Raw genomic sequence first — 24,095 nt, 5'->3', positions numbered from 1 at the left:
ATCATTTCCAGGATGTCACAGAGCTCTCACAACAAACAACTCTCTACTGCATTCCCCTTAACAACCCAATACTTGCACCAGCTATGGTTCACTGGTTGTGAAGGAAACGCCCCATTAGAAGTCTTGTATGATGGTAGGCTGGCGGTGCCCGCCGCACAGCACCTCGTCCACGTACAGAGACCTGGCCTTCACCTCCACGTTGTGCTCCAGCTCCAGCTGGCAGCGGACCAGGCTCTGCTGCGCGGCGTCAGACTGGGAGGCTGCCGTGCGCATCCTTGGGGATGGAGGGAGACAAAAGAACGGTTAACTGTCAGCAACCTAGTCAATTAATTAACAAAAATGTAAGCTAGACTCAAAGTCAGAGTAGAAGTGAGCTCTTATCCTTGCTACAAATGTGAGGTCATCCAGGTCCTTTATGAGCAGGTTAGGGTCAGGCCCCAGGCATTTGCGCAAGGAGGCCTGCATGTCAGGCTGGGAGGACATTTGGGATCAATCAGCAGCCTGTCTCTGCCGCTGCAGTAGCCAAAGGCATCTTCGCTGCGGTGGCCAAGTTTTAGGAGGAGGGGCCATTTGTTATCCTCAAGGTAACGACTAATACCAACTGTTCTTTAAAGTTGGTGTTGGTCTTTAACCTGGTACAGTTGTTGTGCATAAATGAGTGAGTTATAAGTATTCATTTTGTATATGAAATGTGCCAAATTATAAGTGTCTGGGAAGTACAACCTTCTCTCAAACGCAAACATCAAAATAAACTGCCTCCTAGACAGAGCTCCACACATCCACACCCTGACGTGATACTAGTGGCCTAGAAGCTGAACCCTGTTCGGACGCAAACTCAGCCTGAGGATTTAACTCCTGCTTTCTCTAAGGCCCCGTTTACACAAGGACACTTGCAGGTAAAAACGACACAATATTTTCTTTCGGAAGTGCCATTCGTTTAGACAGTGACAGCGTTTTTGGAAACCAACCTCCAGAGTAGAGATGGGCGATATGGCCTAAAATCCATATTGCGATATACATTGCAGCCTCTTGCAATAACGATATACAGTGAGGCAAAAAAGTATTTAGTCAGCCACCAATTGTGCAAGTTCTCCCACTTAAAAAGACGAGAGAGGCGTGTCATTTTCATCATAGGTAAACCTCAGCTATGAGACAAAATGAAAAAAGAAATCCAGAAAATCACATTGTCAGATTTTTTAAGAATTTATTTGCAAATTATGGTGGAAAATAAGTATTTGGTCACCTACAAACCAGCAAGATTTCTGGCTGTCACAGACCTGTAACTTCTTCTTTAAGAGGCTCCTCTGTCCTCCACTCGTTACCTGTTTTAATGGCACCTGTTTGAACTCCTTATCAGTATAAAAGACACCTGTCCACAACCTCAAACAGTCACACTCCAAACTCCACTATGGCCAAGACCAAAGAGCTGTCAAAGGACACCAGAAACACAATTGTAGACCTGCACCAGGCTGGGAAGTCTGAATCTGCAATAGGTAAGCAGCTTGGTGTGAAGAAATCAACTGTGGGAGCAATTATTAGGAAATGGAATACATACAAGACCACTGATAATCTCCCTCGATCTGGGGCTCCACGCAAGATCTCACCCTGTGGGGTCAAAATGATCACAAGAACGGTGAACAAAAATCCCAGAACCACACGGGGGGACCTAGTGAATGACCTCCAGAGAGCTGGGACCAAAGTAACAAAGGCTACCATCACTAACACACTACGCCACCAGGGACTCAAATCCTGCAGTGCCAGACGTGTCCCCCTGCTGAGGTATACCTATGATGAAAATTACAGGCCTCTCTCATCTTTTTAAGTGGGAGAACTTGCACAATTGGTGGCTGACTAAATACTTTTTTGCCCCACTGTATATCATGATAAAATCATAAAATAACCGTTTCAGAACAGGTTACATAGACCCTAAGGAAAGCCAAACTGCTAAATGTATTTAAAAAAAGAGAAATATAGTATGTCATTTCGAGAACATTTATTGTGAAACACTGTAATCATACAACATAATGTTGCAGATAAATAAAATTAGTATTGGGTTTCTTCCCTTTAGTGCAAACCATTCTAAAAGGCACTACACTTAGTTTAAGTCCTTGGTTCTTAAATGCCACCCAAGATGCAGAGAACAGGAAAAACGGGTGTCTTTCTAGATAAGGAACAGACACTGTACTGACAATTAGGGATGGGCATGATTAATTGATGATCGATCATTGATTGTTAAGATTTTTGTCGATTACGTGATATTTTTAACCATCAAAAGGAGGTTGACCCAGCCGAAGAGGTGGTCTCGGAGACGTTGCTCAACATGGAGCAAAGAGGAGACGGAACGTCTTTTGGATATTTGGGTCCGATATCCAAAAGACATTCCGTCCCCTCTTTGCTCCATGTTGAGCCACCACCCGACGGTCCGACAAAAGCAAGTAAAAAGTATGCTGGAAAACATAACTTAAAAATGCCGATGCATTTAACACATTCCGAGTCAGGATGAGGGAGAAGGAGTTGGACCAGTCCGCAGATCAATGTATATCACGCTGGATATCCATGATTGTTTACTTTCACCGGTGCTTCCCCCCCTCCCTTTTTCTTTAATTCTTTACAACGCCCCAGACCTTTTTGTCCAATGATTTAACCCATTCAGACCGGATCACGCATCTGTGCGTGTTTACCTTTAAGACCGGATTGCGCATCAATGCGTGTTTACCATTAACGTTCTTTGCACACATGCAGGTTTGTTGACGAATTCTGGCACTGTTGCGAAAATTGCAATGTGAAAAGGAATTGCACCAAACCAAAAATTAAACATTGTATTTTGCGTCATCAACATGCATTATCGCGATAGAGCGGTAGAATTAAAATCTCTATCGTAGGCCATTTTTTTTATCGTTTAAATCGTATATCGTTTATATCGCGCATTACTACTCCAGAGTGGAAAACTTGAATACGCTCCGCCGTAGCGTTTCCGTCTACACTGCCAAGACGCAAAACTCTGCTCAGATCTGCTCACGTCGCGTACGCGTTTACGCCACATACACGCGCCAGTACAGGGAAATAAACAAACAAAGTAGATTATTTCCATGCGTCGGACCGTCAAGCTGCTCTGGCAGCTCTAATAAACTTACAGGAGTCTTTCCACGAAATGTACAGGATATGTACAGATAGTATTACTGAAAAGAGAAGGATCTGTAATTATGTTTTGGTTTTCGCGGCGCAGATAAGAGAAGAAGGAACATTCTACGCATGCGCTCAGACATGGAAATACTCCGTGTGTGTTGTGTGATAGTGTATCACAGCACCACCTAGCCGCCTGACATGCATACCCAATCGAATTCCACACACTTTTGCGTCACCGTATGCACGCAGATTTCCTCCCGAAAACGCTCATCTAAACGCGGAATAAAAAGTGAAGACGCGACGCCACTTTTGCGTCTTGTTCAGACCGTCATCATGTAAACGTAGCCTAAATGAGGGTCTTATTTTAGCAATAGATTGCGATGTTAACGATCAAATAAGACATATTACCAAGGTTTTATTTTCACTACCACTTTAACTGGGTTAGGGTTCGCTTTGTTAACTTTGACATCCAGAGGTACGGTGCTCTTCCTACCTGTGGATGTGAGCAGTGAGCTCCTGAACCTCCGCCAGCAGCAGGGTCTGTGCGGGGTCATGGCACAGCTCGGTGCCGGGTCTCTTAGCGCGAGCTGAGAGCCGGGCCTGGGCCACGCTCAGCGGGAGCTCCTTCTCAGCCAACCCCACTCCCAGGGCCTCCCGGTTCCTCTTCTGGCTGCTCACCTCACTCTGGACCTGGGCCAGGAGCCGGGGGGATGGGGGCAGAATTAGAGCTGCACACTCTCCTAGACCGTTTGAACACTTAACACTTACACTTTACCATAAGAGATTAATTATTATTACTATTTGTTATTGTTATCCTCCTTGTAATCCTATGATTAAACTCATTTTTGCTGATATTAACCATTTTAACTCATTTACTACAGAACTTTATTTTTACTTCTCTTCATTTACTTTATCTTGTTTTGTTGCTGCTATGTGGCTGTTGAGGAACCAAGCCTAAGAATTGTACTATTGTACAATAAGATGTAATAAAAGTAATTCTGATTCAAGTGTTCAACACCTGATACAATCAAGAGCTGAGGCTGCTGTAGGTACAATTTGAGAGTTGTAAGGCGTAGGCATGGGATTGGCGGACGAGATGTGAAGAACAAATAGAGAGGCGCAGTCCTGCCCCTTCCGGTAGAACCCCATGGGACCTATGAGATCGTAAAATATGAATGGGTTTCAATGCAGACAAAGTAATTATTTTCTGGTCCCAGTCTTTATATGCCCCGTTTTACACATATGTTGTTTGTGGATTAAATTTATATTTTCTCATGTCAAGAGTTTGACAGTTTATTGTGCAATTGTTCAGTTAAAGGCTGTAGAGAAAACACAATGAGAAAGACTACGTGTCCCGTATGTGACGTCACGTCATCACCCTTTCTCACAGCAATTCACAGTGCCGATCAGACCAAGATGCCGGTGTGTTCTGTTCCTTTTTTGTGTGTTTGGTGCATAAAATCGTATCGAGCTTAATTTACACTACACTACAGCACTTGCAATTAGCTAGCTAGCAGGCTATTAGGCTAGTTAGCTTATGGAGTCCTACTCACCAATGCCTTGTAATGCCACTCCCTGCGACTGGCGTGGACAAGACCGACAATCTCCGCATCGGCATAACTGAAAGTGTCCACATGCCCCGACTTATAATGGTTTTCACCGCTTTCAATACTGTTATCGTCCCCTTGGAAAAAAGCGGTGGAGTGGAGCAGAGAGATCTCCATGTCTGTACCAGAGTTCCAAGTGTGGTTGGTGACATATATCATTTGCATCGATAGCAGCGAAGATCAATAGTTATGTTATTATAACTCTAGTTCTACGATTGTAGGCGTAGCCGTCTAGGCTTCGCCTTATGGGCTTGTCCCGTGCACGTACTCGCGCACACTGAAAATTTCAGCTATGCACCAATCAATGTAGGCACCGCCCACATTCCCCACGGCACCGTGTATATAGCGCGGCACAGAACAGCATTTGTCCTCCATGCTATTCTTTCAGCAATTGGAGAGAACAGCAGGTGGGAAACTAGAAGGCTACGCCTACAATCATTGAACTAGAGTTATAATCACATAACTATCGTTCTAATTCATGTAGGCTACGCCATCTAGGCTTTGCCTTATGGGCCAAGGTGAGGCTGCGAGCAGACCCCAATCAATGTACTCCTGCTGGACTCCAGTCAAAAAGACCGAAGTCACAGGGCACATCAGACTCAAAAACCTGAAATTCCCCTAAGTGCATGCAAAGCGATGAACAAGAGAATAAAGCGACTCAACCTGTATTTTATATAATCTATGAAAACCGGGCGATGCAGAGCAACAAGGCTTCTCCTACGTCCGCTGCCACTGGGGGCGGAGCTAGGAAAAAAACCAAGCCGCCAACTGCGGCGAGCAGCAAGGCCCTTCTTCTGTCCGCTCCCAACGAGAGGCGGTAAGAGGAACCGCTGGCAGGCGTAACATTGAACAGAGCATCTAATCTGCTTCACAAAGCAACGAAGAAGCTCTGGGTGCCGGTGAACACACAGAATGTGTAAAACTGGAACGAATGTACACGACATTGGATTAAAGGTCCGCACAAGCAATCATAACTTTCTCAATAAACGCAAGGCGTATAGAAGACAATGATAACGTTCATTATAGGCGTCTTTAATATCCTGTCCACTGTAACCAAAGACAGACTATCCGGTAACTCTTAATAACAGCGTAACACTGGGACGCCACCATGAGGCGAAGCCAAGACAGCGTAGCCTACATGAAATAAACAGCGACAAAGAGCAGCTGATTTGGCTTATCAATGCAGCGAAGAACGCAGCTTTCCGGAGAACACACAAAGAGTGCAACATGACCGTATGCAAACGGTAGACTAAAAGCCTACACAAGATCACAAAACCTTCTCAATAAACGCAAAGCGTATGAGAGATAGGGGTAACGGATCAATTATACATTTTTAGAGGACAGGATATTAAAGACGCTGAATACGAACCGTGACCAAAGCCAGAATAACCTGTCACTCCTAGCGTAATGCTAGGTCACCACAGGGTGAAAGCAGAGAGGCTTAATCGAGGGGCAATGTTGCCAAGCCTGGCATCAACAAGAGGCGCCGCCGGACGGCCAGGGTTGGGAAGGATACTTTTAAAATGTATCCAGTTAAAGAATACATGCCCAAAAATGTAATATGTAACGTATTCCATTTCATCACTCAATCTGAGTATTGTATTCTGAATACTTGGATTACTTCCACATTGAATTGCATTTTATAAGTGTATGAATGCGGCATCAAATCCTGCTTACTAAACAGGCCTATTCTGGTGTGTTCTTCTGTTCAAACTGGCTGAATGTGTTAGGCCCAAGTCTCCCTGAAAGTGCACTATTTTATATAATTAGCTATAGTGGAACAAAGCCTATAAGGGTATGTTCATGCGAAAGATATTTGCTATTACATCTAAAAAAGAATTCACTGAGCTAAGTGTATAGGTGTTGCCTATAAAATCGCCTTAAAATAGAGAGAGAGAGAGAGAGAGAGAGAGAGAGAGAGAGAGAGAGAGAGAGAGAGAGGGAGAGGACAAAAAGGTCTGGGGCGGGGTAAAGATAAAAAAGTTGGGGAAAGCGTCTGTGAAAGTAGGCTAAAAATAATTGATATCCAGCGTGCTGCACTCGTTGTGATATTGATTTGTTTCATACAGTAGTGGACCGGTCGAACTCCTTATCCCTCATCCTGGTGCTGAATGTGTTAAATGCATCTGCATTTTTATGTGTGTTTTCCAGCATACGTTTTATGTGGGTGTCGTCCAAATTCCCAGACGGCCCGACAATTTGCTGCTAGTCTTGGAGTTACCGCTAATCAAACAATAATTCCCATAATGCGCGCGGCTGAGCGGGTGCCTGTTACGTCCAAAGAGGCATATGCTTTGTAGAACTGGATCGGACCGAGGTTCGTTCGCTTTCACATCTCAAGCGAACCGTACCAGGGTTCGTTTGGAAGCGAACCGAGACCAGCTGTTCAGGGAGGTCTCGGCCGGCTGATTTGGTTCACATCGAAGTGAGGTGGTTGCATTCACACCAACGCATACGTACCGAACCAAGGGACCAAACTTGTTTAGTGCACACTAAATGCTGTTGGTGTAAAAGCACGAATAAACTGCTGAAACAGAAGTATCGTCATGTCATCCATTGATTTCAACAATGTAACTGTATTCTAAATACCAACAATTTAAATTGTAACTGTAACGGAATACAGTTAGCTATAATTTGAATTCTGAATACGTAACTCTGGTACATGTATTCCGTTTCTCCCCAACACTGCAGACGGCATAGCCTACATGAAAGAACAGTTGGTATTGGTCGTTACCTTGAGGATAACAACTTGACAAAGAGCAGATAAATTGGCACAACAATGCAACAAGTGGCTCTAGCTTGCCGGTGACCACTCCGTGTGTGTCGGTGTTACACCGAATTCTGCGACCCACTGAAAAGTGTGACCCCAAGGGACTCTCTTGCACATTTCTGCAACATGCACGTTTGCATTATAACAAAAACATAAATAAAACATAAGATCTCCCCCCACCGGTGGGTCTTTCTTTTCTTGATCCTAGCATTAATTCTAAACAGCGTTTTACACAGTAGCCTATAATAGGAAATGCTCAAAGGTAAATCAGCGTAATTCAACACTGACTGTAGCCTTTTATGGGTAAAGAAGCAATGGTGAAGGACCGTACTAAATGCCCTATCATTGTATGGGTCTGTAAAATCATAATCAAATCAAAAAAAATGTATTTATTAAGCATCTTTAATAAAAAGGTAATTGGTTGGGGGGGAGATCTTATGTTTTATTTATGTTTTTGTCATGCCTGTCTATGCTTCAAACTCGTGCATATTGCAAAGAATATGCAACAGCGCCCCCTGGGGTCACACTTTTCGGTGGGTCGCAGAATTCGGTGTAACACTGGCAACAAACGAATGTGTTGATGGACTAAACGTCCACACAACGCAAATAACCCTCTCAATGAATGCAAAGCGTATAAGAGACATGGGTACTGTATTCATAATTAACTTGAATCAATGAATTAATTCATTAATTAATTAAAAAATCCAAGCATAATGCTGGGACACCGCTAGGTGACAGGTCCTCCACCGAAATGCCCTAGAATAGATCAGTCGAAGCGGCCACACCCTGTGTAGAGCAGAGTGTAGCGGCTCTTGGCAGCGTCACTATAACACACAAACAACTGTTGTGTGGCGTGCTGGCAGAAACCAAAGCCAATAAGAGCGCCGTCTTCAAAGACAGAGCATCCAAAGGGGCTTGAGACAGAGGCTTGAAAGGGTCCCTGGATAACCCACACAACACGGTGGGAAGATCCAACCGTGGTGCAAGCATGTGAGGAAAAACTGTTTTTAATACGTCTACCCATGCAAGTATCTCTTGACCAGTGGGTGACTGAAAAAACAGTTACCTTCAAAGCCTGCAGGGCCAGCCGAAACAGTGGCCGCAAGGACTTTGATAGTGGAGAAAGCCAACGTGATTGTTGTCGCACCACGTAGAGTAGGCGCTCCACTTCACTACGCAGAGGGCAAAAGAGGAAGGCGCTAAGGCACTCTGGATGGTGTTGATAACCACTGCTGGCAGTGTCTGCCCTGCAGGATCAACCAATCCGAAGCCAACACAGACACATAGGGCGGGTGATCCCGTGTGCTTGTGAAAGCGCAACCGGTCTGACTGAGACCAGCCATGACGCTGCTAGTTATGGAAACCACAGGGCTTGACGGCTCTCCAGGGCCACCAGAATGAGGGACAGATCCTCCTGTTTGACCCACTCCAAAAGAGGATGGATCAGTTGAAGAGCCCTGAAGTTCTGGGCGCCCACGATATGCAGGACTCTAGGCTGGGCTGAGCAGATTATGACACGCTGTCTGTTCTGATCAGAACATAGCGGCCGAATCCCCTTGAGAAGTGCAAGGGGGCATCCCAAATATTCCGGGTCTGGCAACACAGAGCAGTGGCAGTCTGGTAGTCGCCGTCAGACATGCGCCGCTCTCATGAAGGCGGCACAGGGAAATCTCCTGTGAGCTTTGTAAATAGGAACATCCTTGAGATCCAGGGATGTGAACCAAGTGCCCCCTCTCACTAAGCTCTCACTCTTTCGGAGCAACGCTCTGGTGATTATCATTTTTCTGCGTAAAAACTGATTTGTTGAAGACGCAAGATCCAGAATGGGCTCGTCTCTCAAGAGCCACCTTGCGGGCTCCGGTAACCTAGCTCAATAGGCCAAGGATGTACAAAGCACAATGGCTCTATAAATAACCCTAAATTCTCAGAAGAACACCCAAAGCAATGATCAGGAGAATAGAGCAAGTCTGTATCTTCCGACTCAACCCCATTTCATAGAATCTATGAAAAAAGGGAATTGCATCGCAACAAAGCTTCTCCTGCGTCCGCCACTGGGGGCGGAGCTATGAAAAACCCAAGCCGCCGACTGGGGCAAGCATTGCAACACGGCCCCTCCCAACGAGAGGAGCGGACTGATTGAATTGCTTGTCTGCAGACAGAGAATACCGCTGTAGGGCAGGCCGAAGCGACAGAGGGCCGTGCCACGAGAGTAACGCCTTGTTCACACTACATGCATCAGTCAACGGATTCAGTGTGAACGGCCAGATTTTTCCTGCTTCTTCCTGCTTGTTATTGCAAAATGGATCCAGGAAACGTGTGGAGTGTATTTGCATAACCGCGATCTGATTGTCCGACGGATCCGGCGCTGCCTGAAAAGTTTAACATTTCTCAACTTTTTGACGCAGGCCACGGAGCCGAATGGACGGATGGACCCACAATGCATTTCGCGAGCGCCCCATGCAAAGCCAATGAAATCTGTCGATGGACGGAGGTAGTGTGAACTACCTCCGTCCGTCCACACTGCATACACTCCACGCGTTTCCTGGATCCATTTTGCAATAACAAGCAGGAAGAAGCAGGAATAATCCAACCGTTATATTTTTTTAAAGAAATGTGTCTGGCTCCTATGCAAGCAGAGGCAGGCTGAACTGACCGAGAAATAGAGGAACGCGCCACGAGCAACTCCGCCTTCTCCTTAAAGGGGTCGCCGGACACGGGGTCGCCGAATGGAGCGACCCCATAGTATCCGTCTGCGTCCTGCAAGACGGAGGCGTGACTTGAAGTAGGAGGCGTGACTTGTAGTAGGAGGCGTGTCTAGTACTTTTCTAAATCGCGGAAGTGATCTGTATGTAGCAGTGGTGCGCGGGTACATAAATGACCGCAACTTGGACCTAAAGCGTCTGCAAAATGCCGCTGGCACCAAGGCGAAAGCGGAGGTTTCTTCCAACGTTAAAACAGTAGGCGTTCAAACATTTCGTAAAGAATGTTAAACAGTAGCACAACCACAAGTAGTCTGCCCTAGTTCTAGAGTTCATTAAGCACACAAAATATTCATTCTTGTTAATCAACTTCTTTTTACTTATGACATGATCTTGACTTCAGAATTCGACTTCAAGGAACAAGGAAGAGCTCGCGTAATGTGTGAACCGTGATTTACAATACTTTTTTTTACCGCGAAAAGAGGAAGATCTCACGTGCACCGCGATTTAGAAAAGTACAAGACATGCCTCCTCCTACTACAAGTTACGCCTACTACAAGTTACGCCTCCATCTTGCAGGGCGCAGACAGACCCAACTCAATGGAGGCAGACGAACATGGGCTATACTACGCCGCACTACAACCACTGGGCGAAAGGGAGGGCGAGGGAGTGTGACAATTCTACACGTGGTTGTGTAAAGTGTGACTTTTACACAACCAGCGTTTCTTCATCGTAGATAGTCGAAGCAGTTGACTGGTTTCAGCAATTGCTTAAAGAAAAGGAAGGGCAAACGCTGCTCTGCACCGCGTTAAACGGTGCATAGGAATGTGGGCGGGACCCACATTGCATAGCTGAACTGTCAGTGCACGCAGCACATGCACGGGACAAGCCCATAAAGGAACGGCCACACTGATTACGCGTTACACGCGTAATCCGCCTAACCTGATGCTTGATCATGGTGTGTCACAAAAATGGTTCAACGCGTCTCCGCAGCTAGATGAGCCCGCCCAAAACTTATTTTTCCCCGCTACTTTTCTTTTGCTCCACAAACATGGCTGAGATCACCACCATCACTGCGCTGTATTTGTTGTGGGAGTTCGAGGAGTAGGAAACCCAAACGCCGCCGTGTTTGGTTGCATGATAGAGCTTAGATCGGGCCCAGAAAATCAAGCCCGACCCGGCCCTAGCCCGTGCACGTTCTGTCCGAGCCCCGCCCGGCCCGACACATTAACTGTAATTATGAACCCGAGCCTGATTTCAACCCGACATTTTTTTTAATACATGTGTAACTTTGTACACATTTGTTACTTAGGCCTACTCTGCTAAATCTATATGTAAGGGATAATGTATAGAACGCCGGTCATTATCGGGAAAATAAGCCCCGGCAGGGCGAACAGGACACCGATGCGCAGCGGAGGTGTCTTGCTTCACTGCCCGACCCGGCCTGCGGGTCGGCTCGGGCTCGGGCGGAGAATCTAAACTCTAGTGCATGACGTCCTCCATAGGCGCTCACAGCTGGGTGAGTTTCACCACCTCCTCATCGTTTCAACACACACTGAAACAATGACTTTGTCGTCAATGTTCTTTCTGCTTCTGTGCGTCCTCCGCAGGTCCTCGTCACTCTGCCAATGATGTCAGGTCAAGCTCAAAGCTGATATATCGCGGCTAAGCGTCACGCATAGGCGCGTCAAAAGTTAAATTTTTTGAACTCTGCACGTTGGTGCGTTGGTCGCGTTGGTGCGTTGGGCGCGTTATTTAGGTGCGTAAAACGCGTCTAACGCGCTGCTTTAGAGCGTGTAACACATCTACGCACCTAAACCAATGGTTCCCTATGCAAAAATGCCGATTTGCTACGCCTCTAAAGCGCGTAACGCGTTCAGTGTGGCCGTACCTTAAGACGTAGCCTACATGAAATAGAAGTGTAGTTCGCAAAGCGGCCTCACACAAAACCTAACAATATCAAACTTCTTTGTGATAAATTGTAGATTTCTTTGCATGAAAAAGTATCTTTAAAAAACACAAACATATGTGAAATTCATGGCATAATTCAAACGGGACCAGAAAATAATTTTCATATCGCCATTGCAAAACAGGCATCAGAAATTCATTTTGAGGACCCATGTACCGGAAATAGAAAGGCGGGACTTCGCCACTCGATAGGAGGCCCTGATTGCTCGCGGCCATCCAGAACAAATATTCTCAAAGAGAATTCGACTCATTCTAACAATTTACAATCAAATTGTCTTCAATCTTGCCTACAGCAACTTTAAACATTGTTTTGCCTTTATTTAATTGACTTTACTGATATGTCTCTTCTATGCTGTCTCCAACTGGGTGAGGGGGACTCTGTTTGGATTGGTAAACATGTGCTTTGTAAAGTGCACTACTACCATGGGTACTATAAAGTGCACTACCATGTGTCCTATACAGTGCATTAGTAACATGTGTCACCATCTTGTAGGGTTGCCCAAAATGTGATTCCAAATGTGATAAAAAATATATGTACAAATGTAGTGCCCTTATTTCAGCACTAGAAAATAATATTCATCTCGCCATTAAAATACATGCATCAGAAATTATTTTTGAGGACCCAAATGTGATGAAGATAAGTGTACAAATGTAGTGCCCTTATTTTAGCAATACATACCTTAACATGTGGCAGTTTTATTGTCATTGGATTCATCCAATAGAGATGGTCCGGCCACCGACAACTAACACAAAAGTCGGCTTGTTTATGCCATCAATACACGTCACGCTGATAGATTCCCAGTACATAATACGTTTCCAAGGTTCTCTTTTTCTGTACTTGAATCACTCTGTAATAACAAAAATGCAATATCAGTTTTAAGAAATCTGTTCAACCTAGTCAATTTCCGTGTTGTTATTAATTTAAAAATTCTGTCCCCGTAGCGTGAGAACGCTGTCCTGTGTCTCAGAGGATGCCCATGGGATATCCTTCGCAAAATCTAGGAGTTGTACTCCCGAGTGATTCTGTAGGGGTAAAGACAGCTTCTGCAACGGATGGAAGGCTGTAACCTCTGCGGCTCTCACTGGGACATGAGGGTGGGACAGGGTGAAGGTGGTAACCCCTGGGGCTCTAACCCCTGGGGCTCTCACTGGGACATGAGTGTGGGATAGGGTAAAGGCTGTAACCCCTGGGGCTCTCACTGAGCCATGAGGGTGGGACAGTGTGAAGGCTGCAACCCCTGGGGCTTTCAATGAGACATGAAGAGAGGGTGAAGGATGTAACCCCTGGGGCTCTCACTGAGATAGGAGGACAGGGTGAAGGCTGTAACCCCTGGGGCTCTCACTGGGACATGAAGGTGGGAAAGGGTGAAGGCTGTAACCCCTGGGGCTCTCACTGGGACATGAAGGTGGGAAAGGGTGAAGGCTGTAACCTCTGGGCTCTCACTGGGACATGAAGGTGGGAAAGGGTGAAGGCTGTAACCTCTGGGCTCTCACTGGGACAGGAGGACAGCGTGACAATGAGGGGGGGGAACAGGGTGACAGAGTGAGAGGGGGACAAGGTGACAGTGGGACAGGGGGACAGGATGACAGTTGGACAGGAGGACAGGGTGAGAGGGAGACAGTGGGACAGGGTGACAGGGGGACAGTCAGACAGGGTGAGAGGGGGATAGGGTGACAGTGGGACTGGGTGACAGTGGGACAGGGGGACAGTGGGACAGGGGAAAAGTGGGACAGGGTGAGAGGGGGACTTGGTGAGAGTGGGACAGGGTGAGAAGGGGACAGGGTGAGGGGGGACTTGGTGACTGTGGGACAGGGCGAGAGGGGGACCGGGTGACAGTTGGACAGGGTGAGAGGGGGACAGGGTGAGATGGGGACAGCTTGAGAGGGTGACAGTAGGACAGGGTGAGAGGGAAGACATTGTGAGAGGGGGACAGGGTGAGAGGCGGACAGGGGGACAGGGTGTAATGGGTATACCCATTAGATTATTTGGCAAACTCCAGCTGATGGGAATCAATCAATCCCTCTGTCACTGGATCTTAAACTATTTATCAGACAAGGTAGGTGGTTAAAATGGGCAAGCTGCTCTCCAATTCCAATACTTTCAACACTGGGGCCCAACAGGGGTGTGTCCTCTCGCCTCTGCTCTACCCCCTCTCTACACCAATGGCTGTGTGTCCCATTCTGACATGTCAAAATATTCAAATATGCTGATGACAGAACAGTAGCAGCACTGATTAGTAACAGTTGTGAGTCAGACTAAGGGGCTGAAGTGGCAGCCTTAGAGGTATAGTGTAGGAGGAATAATCTATTTTTTTACAAAACAAAATAAGATAAGATTAGATTAGGTAAGATTAAGAATAACATTTTAGGAAGAATAGGTTAGTTCACTCCCCACTGATCATTGATGACCAGGCGGTGGAGAGAGTGTCCAGTTTTAAAATTCTTGGCACAACCATATGTCAGTCCCTGAAGTGGGAGGTCAACACTAACCTCATTATAAGCAAAGCCCACCAGAGGCTTCACTTTCTGCAGCTCAGGACGTTTGGGGTAGCTAGGGATGCAATGTTCCAATTTTATAGAGCCACAGTGGAAAGTGTGCTAGTCTTCTCCATCACTATCTTGTATGGCAACTCCACCTCTTCAGAGAGGAAGCAGTTGGAGAAGGTGGTGCACACAGCATCCAAAATCATAGGACATACCATCCCATCTGAAACACTTCATGGGAAGATCTTTATATACTGTTATCCTTTTAATGGTTTGAATGATTGCCTGTGTCATTGTCATTTTTGTACTGTATGTTCCTAGCCTGGCTCCGCCCGCCTAAGTACTTCCGCTCAATTTGAATTTCCCTTCAGAACTAGGTCTGGGTCTGCGGTATGTTAGTTGGTTTACTCCGTCTTAATTTTCTGCGTCCAATCAGCGAACAGAGGGAGTGGCTGAGATCAATGACGTTAAAGTCAGCTCTCGTTGACGGACATCTTCACACACGGTGTTTGGAGTTGTTTACAGCCTGCGCCCAACGTGATTCCCGGCCAATCGTTAGCAATTGTTTATGGCAGATCCAGAGTGGCACTGGGTAGATCCAATAGTTTTAAACTACAACAGACACCCGCCTTCAAGTGAGTTAACGTTTGTCAATTGAGTAGGTCCAGACTCTCTGTATAAATGAAATGATGTAGTAGACCAGGTTGGTATGTTCCTGTGTGTATTGCCTTTTTTTAACCTGTGTGGCACTAAGACAAATTCCAATCAACTGTGTTGACATGGCAACAAAGTTATCTATCTATCTATCTATCTATCTATCTATGTATCTATTTAACATGGTAGTGCACTATATAGGACGCATGGCAGTGCATTAGGACACATGGTAGTGCACCATATAGGACACATGGTAGTGCACTAGGACACATGGTAGTGCACCATATAGGACGCATGGCAGTGCACTAGGACACATGGTAGTGCACCATATAGGACACATGGTAGTGAACTAGGACACATGGTGGTGCACCATATAGGACACATGGTAGTGCACTAGGACACATGGTGGTGCACCATATAGGACACATGGTAGTGCACTAGGAAACATAGTAGTGCACCATATAGGACACATGGTAGTGCACTAGGAAACATGGTAGTGCACTATACAGGACACATGGTAGTACTCTAGAGAGCATATGGTAGTGCACTAGGAAACATAGTAGTGCACCATTTAGGACACATGGTAGTGCACTGGGACACATGGTAGTGCACTATATAGGGTACATTGTAGTGCACTAGGAAACATGGTAGTGCACTATACAGGACACATGGTAGTACTCTAGAGAGCATATGGTAGTGCACTAGGAAACATGGTAGTGCACTATACAGGGCACATGGTAGTGCACTATACAAGGCACATGGTAGTGCACTAGGAAACATGGTAGTGCACTATATAGGACAGATGGTAGTGCACTACACATTTGGGCTGATCCAAACAGAGTCCATTTCACCTAGTTGGAGAGAAAGTATAGAAGATTCATTTCAATGAAGTAATTTCAATAAAGGAAAAACAATGTTTAAAGTTGCTTTGGGCCAGATTGAAGAGCTACAATTCGATTGTAAATTGTTAGAATGAGTCCAAATCTGTGAGAGGATATCTGTTCTGGATGACCGCGAGCGATCAGATCCTCTCCTCCTATTGGTTCCTCACATCTCGTCCGCCAACCCCATGCCTACACACTGCATTATCATAGTTCCACAACACGTGTATGAATGTATTGTTTCTCAATGGGGAAGAGACATAAGGAGTGAGGGAGCAGATAAGGTAACCTTCAAAATCTTGCTCTCTCTCTCTGCTCATTCCTGCTCTCTCTTTTTGCAACTCTCAAATCATCACAGGGCCATGCCTGTGTCGTCTGGTGCAGTAGACCCTTGACAACGGCACTGCCCTGATCCTCTTACCCTGGCCAGATGCTCCTCCATTTGGGCCTTAGCCGTCTTGGTCTCCTGGATCTTGCGCTGGAAGGCCAAGGCGGTGGCCCGCAACCGGCTGCGCATGTCGCAGGCAGTCTGATCCAGGAGGGAGGAGACCAGGGCTCGCAGCGACGCAGAGTTAGCCTTCTCCTGCTCCGCACGGCTAATATTGACGGTCGAGAGCCCCTCCCACTCATCCGGACTCACCACCATGCTGGACGGACAGACGGATAAGACAGACAGATGGACAGAGAAAGGTACAGGGAGAGAGACAGAGAAAGACAGAGAGACAGAGACAGGGAGCCAGACAGAGAGAGACAGAGACAGAGAGACAGACAAAGAGAGACAGACAAAGAGAGACAGAGAGACAGCGACAGAGACAGAGAGACAGAGCCAGATAGAGAGACAGAGAGACAGACAAAGAGGGACAGAGACAGACAGAGAGACAGAGAAAGAAAGAGAGAGAGAGACAGAGAGAGAGGGACAGAGACAGAGAGAGACAAACAGAGACGGAGAGAGACAAAGACAGAGAGATTAGTAAGTGGAGCAACTCTAGATCAACACTATTTTACATGGAGATGTGTTAGTACACTTTATGCATTTGCTTGTCGTCCTAATGAGCCGTGAGATTATCTAAATGCCTCTATGAATATAAGTGCAGGCCGAGATAAAGACCCTGAGAAAACAGGGAGGGTGCAAAGTAAACATACTTTAAAGAATAAGATTGTCCATCGGCCTTGTATTGTCTTTTAACCAGCAAACAAATGAGCCATTGCAGAAGTAAGAGCGCGAAATAGAGCCCACATGACAGTTTGAGGCACAGATGTATCCTATACCAATCCCCTCTCCTGCAGTACCCCACAGGCCTATCAATAACCAATAGTTGAGTAGCCCGCCGACTTGTGCCCTCTTGATATCTTCTCTGAACGTGAACCCACAGAGTGCAGAGCACATTTCACCTGGGTGGATGGGTGAGCGGGGGGACTGTGGGCCTGTGGTCGGGGTTGAAGGAGTTGTTGGTCATCAATATGCACAAGTCATCGATGTTCTGGGCCTGAAACTTGTCCTTCAGATCCTTCTCCAGGTGGTACTTGGCCGAGCGGTTCAGTCTGTCTCAAAAACACACACACACACAAAAATTTTCAGATTATTTGCCAAAGTTATTTAATAAACATGAAGCTACTGGTAACCTACTGACCGATAGCTCACCCAAGTGACCGCATGAAGCAAAGCGCCACAATCTATTGATAAATATTGTGTTTCAAGTGACATCACCAACATTTGAGCTCAGCAGAAACAGGAGACTGCAGCTCCACAGAGGGGGGGATTTTTCTAAGGTTTGAATTCAGTGTTGAGTTCCTCTCTTGATGAGACCTCGTACCGTATCTGTTCAACAATCTGCTCCAGCGTGCGCTGCAACAAGGCAGCCACGCCCTGGAACACCTCCATCTCCTGCAGCAGCTCTCTCTCCACCTCGTCAGTCCCCTGCTCCACGGCGGAACGCCTGCTTCTGGGGGTCAAATTGTAAATGTAACCCTGGGGACATTTTTAAGAACAATAGCTTTTTTTTGTTGTTGTTACTTTTCCCCTTCTGGCCGGTAATAAAGACACAATTCTAACGGTCCATTTTGGAGCCTGCATTCCTCCCTCTCATGTAGTCACCTCTCCTCCAGGCAGAGCAGGGTGGCCCTCAGAGGGTCCGAGCACGCCTCCAGGGCTCTCTCCACCCGCGTTCTGAAGGCCACCAGAGCTTCAGTCTCCTCAAGGACTTCCTCTAGCCTCCGCTCCAACTCTTCCCGTAGGTACTGAATATCTCGTAAACGCTGCTCTGAATCGTGTTAATAAATAAATATTTACATTTGACAAGCACAAAGTATCCATAAACACATATTGTAACGCAAGTTTCCTTTAGCCAGCAGCTGTTACAACAGACCTGACCTCAGGGAACTGTGACCCACAATTATTAGTCACGAGTCAAAAACATAAGGCAAGGAAGCCTGGGTTTAAAAACACCTCCCTTTCTAATGTGACATTATATAATATTATATGTAATAAATTATATTATATATATTATTAAAAGGCCTGCTGCCTCAGTATTTACCTAGTCTCTGTTTGGCGCCTTGCTGCACCCGTCTGGATGTCTTGTCGGCCTCGGTCAGTAGCCTCCTGCTGTCCGCCGTGAGCTGCTCGCAGCCGCGCCGCAGAACCTCCACGGCCTCGGGGTCCGGTCCGCCGAGCCGCCGCCACCGGAGGGGCTCCTCCAGGCGAGACATCATCCGGCTGCAGTGGTTAGAACAGCGTTTTACTGAATATTACTGCGTTAATAGGACAATAACATCCAGGCAGACGATTGAGAAGATCAGGAAAAATATGAAAATACCATTTTAACGAACCCCACATAGGAAGTGATACATTTCCAGAATTACATGATACATCCATGTTCCGGTTTGTCCTTATACCTTATGGTTTACTGCCGGAGGTTTCTTCACTCAGACGCCGGGTGAATGTTTCTCTTGCACTGACTCTGCGATGAGATCCCGGAGCGTCAACAAGTGGTTGCCAGGACGACCACACAAACACCTGTGTGGACGTTTAAATAAACATGCTGCCAAGGATTCTACTTATAAGTATTTATTTGTCTTTTGCAAAAAAAATACAGCTTTGATTCCCTTACAGTGTACACAGTACATCCAACTCCTCTACGATAAACACTTGACCAATCATAAGGTACTTGTGAGGGAACCAAAGAAAACTAAAGTGACAATAGTAGTTTACTCAAACAAATCCAAAAGGATAAAAGTCTGCATATATTTTAAATGAAATACAGATTTTACTCAAAGCGAACATGTGATGGTTATAAAATTATAAAACTTTTTTTTATTAAAATGTTAAGCATTAAAATGTATACATTTTTTAGATAGGCACTTGCTGAATCCAAAATAATAATATATACTTCCCTCTTAATCATTTACAGTAGATAGTTGGTCTCCATCATACAATTACTTCTCAGTTACAATCATAGAACGGTGTTATTCAATATTCCTTTCATTTTATATTCTGGGAGTACAACCATTTAGTTGAATTCATTATTGGTTTCCTAAGGGAGGAAAAACCATTGAGCCAAGGAGCAGAATGGCTGGGTATACATAACCCAGGCTGGGTACACAGTACGCAGACTGGGTACACATAACCCAGGCTGGGTACAGTAACCCGGGCTTGGTACACATAACCCAGGCTGGTTACAGTAACCCGGGCTGGATACACAGAACCCAGGCTGGGTACACAGAACCCATGATTGGTACACAGAACCCAATCTGGATACAGTAACCCAGGCTGGGTACACAGTACCCAGGCATATCTAAACCTCCAGATTGTCCTGAATGCACTAGCTATCTTATAAATATAAACAGTGACAAAAATGTTGGGAGGCATTTCATGCAAGATCTTCAGTTAAGTCTAATGACATTAAATCTGATGATTGCACTGGAGTCACTTCAGTCAAAGGGATTTGAACACCAATGAGCAATGAACTATACCAGAACGCTAGCCTTGTGAAACGATCCTGGCTAGCTCATTTTGTTTCTCTCGAAAACTTGAATACTGGGATGGTGTGTCCATCGAGATATTAAAACATCCGTCAATGCATGTAGAATAATCACTGTTTTATGAAACTGATTACAAACATTTATTTTCACAAAAATTATGCCTCCTGAAGATCATAGACATTATGTTTGTGATAATAAAAAAAACTGAAACCTTTGCCAACCCAAGTAGGTCCAGCTCTGGCATCGAACAAAGAGAGTGAGCTCTATTCACTCAACCAAGAACATTATCTGTTAAGAACTCAACATGGATGACAAACAAGTTCAACCATAGCATAACAATAACATTGATCCCTTCCCATCTGTCGACACTTTACCTGGTGTGAGGTGAGGTTGCCTTCAAGTCAACCTCCTTTCTACTCATTTAAAACTGACCTCAATGTCAACTACCTTCTTGGAAATTTGAAAAGATTGATAGGGACGATCAACTGTGCCTGAATGACATCTCCTCTGCGTTACTTCCTTACAATGTGAATAAATATGAAATAATGACAGTTAAACATGGCCTGATCCCTCCCCTTCAGGATCCATCTCTGCAGCATGTTAATAAATGTAATGGTTTGGTAATGAAATGAGTCAATAGTCCCTATAGCATAACCACTAGATAAAGAATAAAACATGTGACGGACCCTGTGTGTATCCTGATTAAAGGGATGGTTATACCAATCCTTAAAAAAACAATAAAACAATGTTTCAGTGAGGCTCTCTAGATGCGCTTTGAACAGTGAACCATCCATAATGTCCTGCAACGTTACACTATAGATGCAACTACGGGAACATACGTCAGACTCAAAGAACCCTTCTCCTCCCATGCAGATCAACAAAGATTTAAGGTGTACGTTTGAATCTAGTTCTGCGATTAGTTGACACCAGTCTGAGACCGCCCTCAAGAAGTATTTTTCAGACTGCAGCGTGGCGTGTGTGGCTCCCATCCTCTGTGGGCCCGTCGTGGTGCTAAGGCCTCGGCAGCCCGGTCTCGGCCACCAGGCCTTCTTCCACAGCCACCTGGGACATGTGGACCTGAACCAATGACAAGGAGAGAACCTTTAATGGGTTTGACCACCATAAGCATTGGTGCCACACAGAAGGTTGGCCAGGAGCTTACTTACCAAACCAGTAACACACCTGTCTTGCTAAATGGAATACATTGTTGAAAAAAAATGGATGACTCTCTTTTGAGTCATTAGAGAACCATCTCCAAGGCAAGAAACACACACCAGCATAATCTTGAATATATTATAACCTTCTTAAATAACAAAGATTTATTTAGTAAAGCTTCAGCAGAAACCAAGGACGAGTAAAGAGCAGAAAAAAGAGGTGTAAGCTGGACCTGGCATCTATAATATGTTTACATACAGCCCGTAGGAGGACAGGCCTATTAAAAGCAGTCATTAGCATTTAATTAAAGTGTATAGAATGTAATGGCTCTAAGTAACCAGCCATTTTGTTTTACTGCACCTTGAACGGCTGACTGATTCCGATGATGCAATGCAGAGCACTGCTGTAGTAGCACAGCACACACTCTCCTCCCAACACCGGGATCTCCCACTTGCTGACATAAACCTACAGGGTCACACAGAACCGGTTTAGGGAGTGAATAAGAGGGGAGGAGACTGACGAGGGACACTTCTACATGAAGTTTTGATGTTCAGAAAAATGTGATCCATACATTCACTCATGTCAGTTATAGCTTGTAAGCATTGTCTGTTCTGGGCCAACATATTGTCCCGTTACACGTGGGAGAGCATCCAAATGGTGCTACCAAACAACAACAACATGACCATACATATCCTAGCTGCTAAGTAAGACAGTTAACAAGCATTAGCTAGTGATCTGACAATGTAGGTCCATTTAAGTTCTACCTACCAGAATTCAAGAGAGTGCAACATCTGAGTTTTGCAACTCTATGACAAAGCAAATGAAAACCAATTTCACAAATTTCAGCCAAATAAAACAACCTGGATCATCCATCGGGCATCTCATGATATCAATGGTGTTTCTTCAGCATTCTGATGCAGGCCAGAATCCCCTTGGAGGACTACATTTATATAGCGCTTTTCTAAGCAGTGGCCACTCAAAGGACTTTACAATACTGCCTCACATTCACCCATCCATCCATGCACACATCCACACACCGACGGCGGTGTCAACCACGCAGCCAGCTCGTTAGGAACAGTCAGGGTGAGGTATCTGCTCAGGGACACCTCTACATTCGAGGAGAAAGCCGGGGATCGAAGTAGCAACCTTTTGGTTACCACTCAACCCACTCTACCACCTGAGCCACATGCCGCCCGCGTTACTGAACAGGGCTCATTGGGTCTCACGTACCCGCACCAGCTCCTCGCTGGAGGCCACCTCGTCGTCCTTCACCCAGGCGTAGGTGATGTAGTCCGAGACGCACGAGAACCCAACCTTGGGAATGGATGGAAAATAATCGTTATATGAGACAATGCACTACACACAAACTATTGGAACTCGCCCTTCAAGAGTCAAGCCGGGTCATGATGGAGACCGTCGCTAGGGCACCTTGAAGAGTCCGACCCAGTCCCAGTGGCTGGAGGGGAAGGCCTGCAGTGTGGAATAGACCACCATGGCGTCCATGTCGGCGCTCCAGTCGCCCTCTGGGTACAGCTGCACCAGAGGGGTCTGCTGCCGCTTCTTCAGCTAGGGAAAGAGGGACACTCCTGATCAGGGAATTACCTTTGACCTTTCCTTACAATGGGTTAAATCTGCAGGACGTTCCAGTCAATACACATTTTGAATTTAGAATAAGTTATAAATTAGAAAATGGGAATACTGATTACAAAGTGTGTCTTCCAATGAAGGTTGAATGTTGCCTGACGTTGACGGACAAATTCTCCAATGTGTATTAGTCTGGAAGCTCATTTTGAAGGGGTGTGGTCAACAGTCACAGACCAAAAGGCATTTAGAATCAATTAGATAGACTTATCTCTAACCTTTTTATATTGCACTGTTGAAGGAGACTCAAGAATTTCATTGCCATTGACTGCTTCTGTAATTGTTGCACATATGACAATAAACCACCTTGAACCTTGAACCTCGAAAAGTTTGATACATCCGCCACATGCATCTTGGTTGTTTATGAAATCGCTCTTATAGGGCACTTCATCGTATCAAACCCCCCAATCGTATCAAACCCCCGATTTAACATGACAATAATAACGGTTGGGATTAGACCCGCGACCAGTCTAATGGAGATATGTCTGCACAGGACGAATATGCCAGAGCCAATAAAACATCAGCTCGCAGATTTGTGTGTAATGTGTAAAAAAATAAAATCCTAAAAAGGATTTGTCCTGTTTGTTGAGACGGCAGGTTAATTGTTAACATTGTCTGTGTGTAGGTGTAAATCAGCCATGATGTTTGTTCATGGTGATGGGATTATGGCACATCGGGATGTGTGTTGAGCAGCTCCCATAACGGTAAATTTGTTTTGTCCTACATAAGACAGAGCATACGAACCGCCCTGGCCGGTAAGGTTCCCAAAAAGTGCCCACAAACAAACAAATCCACCAGTTTGGATTCTATGTTCACAGGCCACTGCTCAGGGCCAAGGAATTGGTGTACTATAGGAGGGCCAGGCCTGAGCTAAGTACCATCTCTATCCTTGGGGATAAGGTGCAGGTGTTAGAGAGCTATAAATACTTGGGCGTGCATATGAACAATACACTTGACTGGAAGCACCACACAGAGGCTGTCCACAAGTAGGGTCAGAGCAGATTCTACTGCTCAGGGCCTTTTTAATGTGTGTAGCAAAATGTTATTCATGTTTTATCAGACTGTTATGCCAAGTGCCATTTACTTTGCACCCATCTGTTGGGGCAGCAACATCAGGGCTTATGACTCTAAA

The 24,095-nt window shown here is 45.6% G+C and overlaps 2 protein-coding genes across 3 annotated transcripts in view; both read right to left on the bottom strand.

Moving 5' to 3' along the window:
• Nucleotides 1-20: 20 nt before the first annotated feature.
• tekt1 (tektin 1) lies at nt 21-19,224 on the bottom strand. The gene is made up of 8 exons (XM_079731275.1): nt 19,082-19,224; nt 18,724-18,902; nt 18,285-18,450; nt 18,004-18,132; nt 17,582-17,731; nt 16,611-16,836; nt 3,620-3,816; nt 21-274 (listed from the first exon to the last, which is right to left on the bottom strand). Exons 2-8 carry the CDS (start codon nt 18,896-18,898, stop codon nt 115-117), a joined length of 1,203 nt encoding a protein of 400 aa, XP_079587401.1. The 5' UTR covers nt 18,899-18,902; nt 19,082-19,224; the 3' UTR covers nt 21-114.
• inpp5ka (inositol polyphosphate-5-phosphatase Ka) overlaps nt 19,124-24,095 on the bottom strand; it is a 20,739-nt gene continuing 15,767 nt past the window's right edge. For both annotated transcript variants that reach the window (XM_079731272.1, XM_079731273.1), the window contains 4 exons: nt 22,751-22,888; nt 22,553-22,636; nt 21,683-21,787; nt 19,124-21,244 (listed from right to left, as the gene is read on the bottom strand). In XM_079731272.1, the coding sequence (XP_079587398.1) occupies nt 21,179-21,244; nt 21,683-21,787; nt 22,553-22,636; nt 22,751-22,888 (393 nt within the window). In that variant the 3' untranslated portion in view covers nt 19,124-21,178. The remainder of the gene's footprint in view (nt 21,245-21,682; nt 21,788-22,552; nt 22,637-22,750; nt 22,889-24,095) is intronic.

The sequence above is a fragment of the Pollachius pollachius genome (genome assembly GCF_949987615.1).
Source record: "Pollachius pollachius genome assembly, chromosome: 3".
Classification (NCBI taxonomy): Eukaryota; Metazoa; Chordata; class Actinopteri; order Gadiformes; family Gadidae; genus Pollachius; species Pollachius pollachius.
Note: the sequence above shows the minus strand (reverse complement) of the source record. Positions and strands in the feature narration are given on the sequence as shown.